The 10,954-nt window shown below is 45.5% G+C and overlaps 1 protein-coding gene across 4 annotated transcripts in view; it reads right to left on the bottom strand.

The window, feature by feature from the left end:
• Positions 1-890: 890 nt before the first annotated feature.
• EFL1 (elongation factor like GTPase 1) overlaps positions 891-10,954 on the bottom strand; it is a 113,343-nt gene continuing 103,279 nt past the window's right edge. For all 4 annotated transcript variants that reach the window (XM_025271517.3, XM_025271520.3, XM_025271518.3 and 1 more), the window contains 2 exons: positions 7,749-7,933; positions 891-1,215 (listed from right to left, as the gene is read on the bottom strand). In XM_025271517.3, coding sequence (XP_025127302.3) covers positions 1,027-1,215; positions 7,749-7,933 — 374 coding nt within the window. In that variant the 3' untranslated portion in view covers positions 891-1,026. The remainder of the gene's footprint in view (positions 1,216-7,748; positions 7,934-10,954) is intronic.

The raw sequence follows: 10,954 nt of genomic DNA, 5'->3' as shown, positions 1-10,954 counted from the left end.
TCTCTGAATGTTGAGTTTTAAGCCAACTTTTTCACTCTCCTCTTTCACTTCCATCAAGAGGCTCTTTAGTTCTTCTTCACTTTCTGCCATAAGGGTGGTGTCATCTGCATATTTGAGGTGATTGATATTTCTCCTGGCAATCTTGATTCCAGCTTGTGCTTCATCCAGCCCAGCGTTTCTCATGATGTACTCTGCATATAAGTTAAATAAGCAGGGTGACAATATCTAGCCTTGTCGTACTCCTTTCCTGATTTGGAAACAGTCTGTTAATTTAATTAACATTTGTTTAAATATGAGTGATGCAATATATGAAGGAATGTGAAAACAGAAGGTTTAAAGGCCAACAATTGAACATTACATCAAAACATTGTTTAGATGGACAAATAAACCTTAAGATGAATCAGCTGTAAAAGTGACTTGGTTTAACTAATCTAAAGGTAGCTCGTCTTGCAAGTTTGTGGTCTCTTCAAAGGATGTTAAATGCTGTTAACCAAAGACTACATATAAAATATGTTTAAGTGGAGGATGTAGTTGGAAGTGTGACGCTGACAACAGGCAGAGGTGGGCTGCTCAGTGTTGAGGATGCAGCCCCCACAGCAGGGTCTGCACACCCTGCCCTCAGCACTCATCAGACTGCCCTCATCATAGCCTGAGTTTTACTGCTGGGGGCAGTTACACACAGGGTAGGGAGAAGGAGGGCAACCCACTCCAGGATTCTTGCCTGGAGAATACAACGGACAGAGGAGCCTGGTAAGCTACGGTCCACAGGGTCGCAAAGAGTAGGACACGACTGAAGCACACACAAAGGGAGAAGGGTCCACTGCAATGCTTATAACAACATCTTGCTTTGTAGCAGAATCAATTACAAAAAAATTCTGGAATGCTCTATGTAAAATATTATACGGATCAACTTTATTGAAAGTGAATGCACAGAGACAATGCAGCATAAAGAAATTTTCCCAGTATCAAAGCCTGGGTGACCTTTCCTCATTTATTACAAAGGGAAGGATCAGCCAGCAGGAGTGGTTACTTATTCTTGCTGAGTGTTCTCTGCTTTTCTGCGTGCTCCACAATCTTCTCTTCCACATAGAGACCCTTCCGCTTCCGCACTGCGTTCATGTACTTCCGGGCTTGGTTCTCGGAATCGGCCTTTTCCCCAAAGTGCAGGTACTCCTCCTCGGTGGTTGGTACCCAGAAGGGGTCGCTGGGGATGATCTTGTAAAGGAAGGTGACAGAATGTGCTAGATTAGACAACTATACTTTTATTCCCAATGCTAATTCATACAGTCTTAGCTTAAGAAACGAACGCTAAGCAATGGTTTATTTTGCTTGCTAGAAATGGTAATAAACAACCATGAACAAATGGAGGCAGATTCAATGAAACCTGTAATATACACATTAGTCTTTACTCTTAGAGCCTTTTTATAGAACACTAAGGAAGTAAGAAAACTATTACTTTTGAACAATATAATAGGAAAGACTCTCCCCTACAGTATGATACCCCTGGGTAGAGGTGTTATTTCATTAATTTCGCCTTTGTCCTCAGCACAGATCAACACATGGGTCTGTTCTTGACTATTCTGAGTTTTTGCTCCAAAATTCAGTGCAGTATTAGGAGGTCAGTATTGCCAACATGCTGACCACATTCTACAAAATCGGCTTTACTAGTAAGGACAGTGAGATTCTGACTTTCATATGTCTTGTTCTTTTTTTCTTATTTTCCAACTGGGCAGAAAGAGGTAGTATGTCTCAAGGGGTCTCAAATCCCAATACTCTTCGGTTTAAGACACAGAAATGAAAGAAGAATTTATTTTATAATAGTCACTCTTCAATACAACAGTAGGAAATTTCTGTGGACTAGGAAGGGAAAGAAGAGAGCCCACAGTGATAAACGGAGGTACAAGCCCTATCCACTTCCCATAGGGAGCCAAGACAGGAGTGGTCATAAGGGCCAGACTCTTACTGCCCACTGAGGATAGACGGGCCCAAAGCCACATACCCCAGGCATGTGGGGACCAGAACCCCTCCATCTTCTTGGGAGGTGGAGTAACTTGTGGCTAGAAGTGACTAGTAGGTCACGAGAGAAAAGCCATCACCTTCTGAAGATGAGGCTCAGCCCGTGCAGAGTGTGTGGTCCTGCACCGTCTACACTGGGGAAGGACTGACCTGAGCCTCGGCCCTCAGGAGGGCAGAGGAGGAGAGAAGCCCCGCTGCAAGTGACCCTGCCAGTGTGACTCTCGGAGGACAAGAGGAAATCCAGCACCATGAAAGACAGGTGCCAGACTCAACAAAAGGAGAATGAACAGTGAGAGAGAGAGATAACAGCTAATCTGAAGACAAAGTTCTAGAGAGTTCATGTAAAAATTCCCCAAGAAATAAAGGAGATGGGGGTGGGGAACAGCAGTCATAAAACAGTAGGCAGTTGTGAAAAAGAACTAGACCACACATCACTGTCTCGTAAGTGTGTAAAAGCACAGAACAGTGCCCTTAGGCTGAAGTACTAGACATGAGGACTCAGGTGTCCTCAAGGTATATGTCCACAGAGCATTAGCAACATCTCCAAGGGTGCCATTAGCAAAGGACTGGCAGGCGGCTGTTATTGTTCAGTCAGTCACTAAGTCGTGTCCAACTCTTTGTGACCCCATGGACTGCAGCACGCCAGGCTCCTCTGTCCTCCACTATCTCCCAGAGTTTGCTCAAATTTATGTCCATTTAGTTGATGATGCCATCCAGCCATCTCATCCTCCACTGCCCCCTTCTCCTCCTGCCTTCAATCTTTCTCCACATCAATGAGTGGATTGTGGCTAGAAAGTGACTAGTAGGTCACGAGAGAAAAGCCATCCAATGAGTGGCCTCTTCACATCAGGTGGCCAGAATGCTGGAGCTTCAGCATTAGCATCAGTCCTTCCAATGAATACTCAAGGTTGACTTTCTTTTAGGACCGGCAAGTTGCTGGGGTCCTGCCCACTCCAAATCTCATCTGACAAGGTAGCAGAGCAGTGCGAGGGGTGATGCTGCTGATCTGGAAGTCCCCCACATGTGAGAGGGCGTGGAGTGGCCAAGAGGCTGGTAGCAGCCTGGGCGCAGGACAAAGGCAGCTGCAGGTGTGGACTTCCAGGGATCAGTGGCTGTTGGAAAGATTCCTGAGACTGTTTGGTGCCGCCATACTGGCTCTAGCAGCTAGATGGGACCGGACCAGGCAAGCCACTTGCTGGACAAGGCCACTGAGGCTCTAGAGGGCACCGTGCTGGAGCTGAGGTCCCCACCTTCTCCCCACAGAAGGCCCTCTCTTTCTCAGAGAGGGGAAGGGGAAGAAGGTCAGGAAATGGACCATGTACCTGGGTGGTCATCCACAAACACTGTACTTGTAGGAGACTAGTTCTAAGCCAGTCATTAGTGTCTCCCTCTAACTAGTTGGATGATAAATGCATCGTGGAATATAAAGAAGCCACATGTTCTTAGCAGGTCTCAGTGGTGAATACAGGTCTTAGCAGTGAAGACATTTTTGTTGTTCAGTTGCTAAGTCGTGTCCAATTCTTTTCGACCCCGTGAACTGTGGCACACCAGGCTCCCCGGTCCTTCACTATCTCCTGGAGTTTGCTCAAATTCATGTCCATTGAGTCGGTGATGCCATCCATCTCATCCTCTGCCACTCCCTTCTCTTCCTGCCCTCAGTCTTTTCTAGCAGTAAGTGAGGGGCTGGTTGGGAGACAGCGGACTCAGACTGGCCAGTTTAAGACCAGAGAGTCCTTTTTTCAAGAATGCAGGACCCAGGAGCTTCAGAAGGGTCCGTTTCCCTCGGCACATATTTCTGAAGTTTGCTCAGTTTGCTTCCCGAGACTCTGGGGCCGCTGTCTGTGTTCATCTCCTGCTGCCCAGGGACTCGCCTGACACAGGCCCAGTTGCCTGCACTTCCTGTGTCCTGCACGGGCAGCTGCTGTCTTCACCTGCACCCCTCCTGTATCTAGGTTCTTGCCTTGACATGTCGAACAAACTGTCAGGAGAGGGGAGATGGAGTACTCTTTGTCAGGAAGAGGCTAGCCTGGTTCAGCCCCATCTGACTGCATTAGGGTCATTATGAATTTTCTTTGTGGGCAATGACAAGGTGACCCCAAAGACAGTACAGGTGATGCTCACAGAAAAGCATCTCTGAGGCAGGAGAGCAGAGCTTGCTATCAGTTTTGAAGAAAAGGTGCTTTCTTCTAACAGGATCACCCAGAATTCATGTGCCTGTGGGGAGGATATTTTTTGCACCTTCAGAATCTAAAGAGCACTTCGTCTTCTAACTCACAGGAAGGAAGGCACCCAAGTGCTAGTTGTTGCCCTGAGCATTAAAAAACAACAACAACAACAAAACTAGAAAATAAAAAAGCTTTGGGAGCTCTATTTCAATACTTTGCCCAATTCTCCCTATGATTATGGCTGGCAGGTGGGAAATACCATGTCCAAATTACATGTCTTCAGTTTACTGCAATCACTTCTTCCTTACCCTGCACGGCCTTTAGCGCACCCCCGGGGGAATCTCAGTATTAAACAGTGAGACTCGAGGTTATGCTGACATACACGGAGAACAGCACTGACTGGTAATATTTCTTTCTGTGTCCCTTATTAGCTCCTTTTCTTCCTTTTTTTGCAGAAGGGTAAAACATAGAAAGAGAAATTATGAGACTGCTGACTTCAAAGGTTTCCTCGTGGAAAATGCCTGTAATTTTATTTTCTCTATTTTTCTGAAGCACTTTCTCTCAAAAGCTCTTGATTGTAAATTATATGGTGTGGTAGAATACAAATGAAAAACAGTGCCTTGGAGTGAGAAGCCAGATCTTGACAACTGTGCTATTTCTGAACCTAACTATGGCGGGGGGGGGGGGGGGGGGGGGGGGCGGTGGAGAGGGGTTGGGGGGGGTGCGCTGAGACAGCCAGAAAATATCAGATCAGTGACATTTAAGTGTAATGGATTTTCAAGACTTTCAAAGATTTGAAGCTTTGGGGAATGGGACCATGGCAGGTGGGGATGACAGAGGGATGGTACAAAACTGCAGCTAACTTTTCTTGACTACACTTCCCCTACAGTTGTTTACTGAAGGATCGATTTGTAATAACAAGCTATAACTAAGCCCCAAACTAGTATTTTTTAAAAACTACTATTAAGTATATAAGATTAACTTTCAACCCCCCACCTCTTTTTTCACATTTTGAGAGAGCAAGAAGACTGAAGAAACCATCATGATTTTCGTACCGACAAAAACTGCGTATTTGGTCAAAATTTGCTGTTTTATATTAACTGTTCCTAAATACCTATTCTCCTCTTTTTCTTTGGTAATAGGTATTTTGGGTGGGCATACAGACGACCGAGGTTCTGGGGGGAGGGGTAGATAGTCACACCTTTTCTACAAAGCCCAAGACAGTAGGTAAAAAGACTGTGGGCCACATGGTCTCAAGAGTCCACTTGAAAGCAGCCATGTAAGATATGCAAATTAAGGGGTGTGGTTATACTTTATTTACCAAAACAAGTAATGGGTCAGTGCTGACTCCTGGTGCTAGTGGCAAAGAAACCACCTGCCAAGGCAGGAGACGCAAAAGATGTGGGTTCGATCCCTGTGTGGGGAAGATTCCCTGGAGGAGGAAATGGCAACCCACTCCAGTATTCTTGCCTGGAGAATCTCATGGACAGAGGAGCTTGGTGGGCTACAGTCCATGGTGTTGTGTAGAGTCAGACTCAGTATGACCCGGGTAAGACCACACTGCTAGCCTCCTTGTCAGGTGGAGCCTTGCTTGACATGCTGGATGAGTTCTGGGCAGTGGGATGAAGGGGAGTGACTTGGGCAGCATCCTCTTAAAGGGTTGGAGCACGCCCTCTGCCTGTTCCTGGATCTTACTGGCTGGAATGCAGGGGTGATGGGAGGAGGTGGAACGTCCCCTCCAGACCACCAGTGGACGCAGAGTGCTGAGAGGCAGCCTTGGACTCAAGAGAGAACCTTCTGCTTTATCTGAGCCACTCTGCTTTGGGATTCTTTCCAGAGAGCAGACTTATCAGTTTCATACACAATGTATTTGCCAGTTGGGAAAGGATGAGAAGTTTCATAGATTTAAAAAAAAAAATATGTGCATTATAGAATCACTTTCAAGGATAAGAATGACTATAAGGTGATGAACTATTTTAAACAAACAATAGAATAAGCGAATTCCAATACAGAATTCGTTCAATGATGATGTCATTTCAAGAGCTCTGAATATGTGTCTTCCATCTGCATCTACAGAGAATCCCACTGATCATTCAACCTACACTCTGCTCTGACCAAACATCCTGTCACCCAGTTTTTTGCACCAGGGTTGATCTAGGTCTTCTTAATGAGATGGACTCGTCATCTCTTAAGACATTCAGAAGCACGAGCTCTAAGTTCTGAAGGCTGTTTTCAGCAGTGGTAGCACAAGTGAAGAAAGTGTTGCATTTCTCAAGGTCATTACTTTGAAGTGGAGTAAGTCTTCTGTTCTAAGTATCACTTTGCTGCACTGTCCTATAATCACACATCTGGTTGCTAGAACGTGTGTGAGACAATGCTGTTTTTCATTAGGAATGTCAGTAGTATATTTATCCTGCTCCAGTATGCTTGCCTGGAGAATCCCACGGACAGGAGCCTCGTGGACTTCAGTCCATGGGGTTGCAAAGAGTCAGACTCGACTGACTAACACTTTCACTTCTTCATAGACATAGTTCTTCAGAAGCTGCCTTTATGAATCCATCCCTTCTATTTTTCACTGGTTTGTGCTCTTATGTAAAAGTTGAGTGCCAAAAACCAAAACCAAAAAGCTAGAAGTCCAGATGAGTGGGAAATTACTACCCATAAGCATGGGGATTAACAAATAACTTACATGTTTTGTGCTACTGTTTTCTACATAATGAAGTCCAGCAATGGTATCTACTCAGACATAAGCCAATAGAGCCATAGAAACATCATTTAGTTTCGAGACAAAAAAGCAAGAAAAATTTCATAGGAAATCACTGTTAAAATGTAGCTTGTACCAACAACCAAAAAATGTAACCTAAATTGGAACAATATTAACTTTAGTTCTATCAAGCACAAAAAATGTAACTTTCTTTTTTTAAGGAGAAGCAGACACAACTGGGTGTTTTGGACTAGCAACAGATTTAGGTGAAATACAGTAGGTCCTTGTTGGCTATCCATTTGAAATACAGCAGTGCATACATGTCCATCTCAAACTCCCTGACTACCCCGTCCCCCCCGGTAACCGTAAGTTTGTTCTCCAAGTGTATGTGTTTTGATGAGTCATTTTGTGCTACAACACCTGAAGCCCACAGGAGCCCTGAGTCTCCATAATGGAGACTGAGGAACGTGAAACATGGAATAATTCAAAGTTCTCTCTTGTAAGAAGCATAACTGTTTGCCTTTAAATGTTAGAAGTGCTTTTTCCCCAGAAGAAACATTAAAGTTCCATTTTCAAAATATCTGTGGTTTTCTTACCTACAATATATCTTTGGAAGGGAAAAAAAGGATTACATGTTCTTAAATTTTACATCAAATGAAAAAAAAATGAGTACGTGTGTGTGTGTATTACAAAGCACATATAATCTCAGGTCTTCCAGTCTGGATGAAAAAATGCCATCTGCTTTGACCAAGCAGGACCAGGTAAGACCAACCGGCCTGGGAAGTGGTTGGCTCCTGGGGGCGCCCCCTGTGGGGAAGCACAGCCTGAGATGACAAGGAAGGAACTCGGATTTGGCTTCTTACCTCCCAGTGGCTGAATACCAGCTGTGGGCTGGCCAGGCCACTGGTCCTCTTCCGGATCTCATCGGCAAAGCCGAAGCTCTCAGCCACGGGCAGCACGGCCTTGATGATGAACATGTCTGTCCCCTCTTTCATCTCCTCCTGCAGCACTCGTCCTTCTCTCTTTGACAGGACTGCGTAGACCCGACCTGCAAAGCCGCACATCTTTTAAATTCACTGACCGGTTACATGTCTTGAGCTGCACCGAGATGCGACTGTTTCTACACCCTCTTAACTCTCTACTAATGATTAACTTTGATCCCAGTAATTCTGGCTTACAAAGGCATGGGAAATATCCAAGCATTATTTAAAAGGATAAGCGTGGACAATCACAGAAAAATTAGAAACAAGTAACAAAAGGTGAAATCACCCCAAAGTGCATTACCCAAGACAATCCCCTCCACACAGCATGGAAAGAGGGAGACCTTTAAAAGGACCCTGGGTACACTGTCACTAGCGGCTGTCTTTGAGTATGAATTCCAATGAGTTAGTGTGACTGGGCTTTATAAATGTTAAAAGTATTTTCACAATTACAAGACATTATTAATGTGATGATGATAATTACAATGATGACAAGCTATTTGGGCCTAGTAAGCAAGCAACTGGCACAATGACATTTTTATACTAAAAATTAAAGCCATATATAAATGCTCGCTCATATTTAAGCTGATATTTCAGTGTTACAAGAACATGGGTTTTATTCCCCGAGAACTGTGTGTTTGGAATGTTTAACATCTGGTAAGAATTTTTGGCTTCTGGGCTTTGCAATGGCTCAGTGGTGAAGAACCCCCCTGCTATGGCAGGAGACCTGTGTTCAATCCCTGGGTCAGGAAGCTCCCCTGGAGGAGGAAATGGCAACCTACTCCAGTATTCTTGCCTCGAGAATCCCATGGACAGAGGAGCCTGGTGGGCTACAGTCCATGGGGTCACAGAGGCAGACATGACTGAGTACTACAGTCCATGTGGCGAGGAACTTGCTGGAGTGCGGGGATACCTTCAGCAGCCACTCAGACAAAATGCTTCTAAGGACACAGTAGTCTACAAACACGTTATCCTGGAGAATTGACACTGAAGTGAAGCAGAGTACCAGTCTCCTGGGACTACCGCATGGAGTCCTGACTCTGTCCTCCTCAACAACTGGGCAGGGAGCTGGTGTGGAGGTCGCCCACCCTGACTTACCGTTTACTTTTTAGACTAGAAACTGAGTGCACAGAGCAAAACTGTCTGACCTGGCAAACTTTTCTCTCTGTCTCAGATTTCCCCCTGCTGGTGGTGATGAGGAAGGAGAAAGGAAAACCAATGGCAGGAAACCCATTGTGTCACAAGGCTTAAAAAGACAAACAAAAGCTTAAAAACTCTGATGGGCCTTCCCATCTCCAGGCTTAGCAGAAAAACAAATTAAAAACACCCACAGAGATGACAGGGACACCTGTCCTCTTTTCTAACCTGTGGAACGCCGTCCCCCAGCCCCGGCACCGCCCTCCCCATGTGCCCAAAGGAGCTGACACTGGCTTCTTCACTATGTGCTCTGTCTTCAACAGCTGGATTCAACCCAGCTGCCCTGAGCTCTATTAAAACTGCTTCTTTTCAAATTTCAGCCATTTTCATATTGCCCCAGGTGGCACAGTGGTAAAGAACCCCCTGCCATCACAGGAAGACGTGTGTTTGACCCCTGGGTTGGGAAGATCCCCTGGAGAAGGAAATGGCGACCCACTCCAGTATTCTTTCCTGGGAAATCCACTGGACAGAGCAGCCTGGCAGGCTGTAGTCCGTGAGGTTGCAGAGAGTTGGACATGACTAAGCAACTAACACATATACCTCTTCATCAACCTAAGTGTCTTTTCCTCAATCCTCACTCTGTGACTTCTCTGCAGTTTCTGCAACTACTGATCAACACTCTGACACGTCTCAACAATCTTAGGGCTACTTTCCTCTGACCCGTGGCCCTCTGACCATCATTCTACTAATTCTTAAGGGTATGATTTCTTCCTAAGAGTATTCTTTGAGGCTCCAAGCTCTTCTCCAAACCAACTTTCCCTTCAGAGAGCCCCTTCATTTCTCATTGGTGTGGTTTAAATGATTAACTTTATGTCTGGGATGCCTGGGACTCTATTTCTTAGCCAGGCCTCTCACTTGACCTCTGATCCCACATTTACTGAGACACTGGCCCTCAGGGCATCTCCATGGTGGAGGGTGTGCTAAGTCACTCCGGTCCTGTCCCACAACCCCATGGGCCTTTAAGCCTCTAGAAGACAGCATCAGCCTTCTCTCCTCCAGGCTTTCTCTGACATGACCTTCCTCTTGCATCCTGACCACTCTCCTGTTTGAACTACTATTAATACAACTTATTTACATAGCTTTTAGAACACAGTATCTAGAACTAAAAGCAATATTTTAGATACAGTGTGAAAAGCTCTTGAAAAAAGCAGAACAATTAGTGTCTTTATTAGAGATTCCCCTCTGGGCTGTGTAAGATTTACCTGAAATTCATATGAGGGAAAAAAATTCATTGGAATTAGCCAGTGGGTGAACTAATCATCTTTATTTACTCTGCCACCTCATTCTAAGGGGAGTTTTAAGGTGGTTTATGGAAGTATAGCCAAAACAAGCGGGTAGAGCGGGAGAAAGAATGAGTGAACTGGGGCAAATGCACCATGAAGAGGTGGGCCAGTGGGATGAGCCGCCTGAGTCCATCCCACTGCAGGTTAGAAGCTCCTCCCCTTCCTTCATGGGATCAATAATTGTAACTGAAACTGAATGTAATTGATCATGTAAATTTGGCCCATTCCATCTTAATTCTGCTAAAACTAAAAAACTGGGACACAGTGATGGATCACTGAACAAAGGGAAACAGCCACACACAAAAAAGAAAAAAACCTTCCAGATACACTTGGTGCTCATGACGGGTGTGTCCAGCTTGGGAGCACTCAGGGACCCTCTCTACAGCTGCTCGGCTGGGACTCAAATGCAGCCGCATCAACGAGGATTCGTGAGCCTGTGGCCCCTGACTGGGCATATTCTGATGCCCTCTTGACTGGGCATCTGCTCCATCACCCCGAGTCGTAGGTTCACTCACTCTAAGGAAACTCACTGTGCGCCCAACTGTATGCAAGGCAGCAGGCAGCAGGGGAGAGGCATTCTCCAGGATGGACGCCAGCAACAGAAAGGTT

The sequence above is a fragment of the Bubalus bubalis genome, chromosome 20 (genome assembly GCF_019923935.1).
Source record: "Bubalus bubalis isolate 160015118507 breed Murrah chromosome 20, NDDB_SH_1, whole genome shotgun sequence".
In the NCBI taxonomy this organism is placed as follows: Eukaryota; Metazoa; Chordata; class Mammalia; order Artiodactyla; family Bovidae; genus Bubalus; species Bubalus bubalis.
Note: the sequence above shows the minus strand (reverse complement) of the source record. Positions and strands in the feature narration are given on the sequence as shown.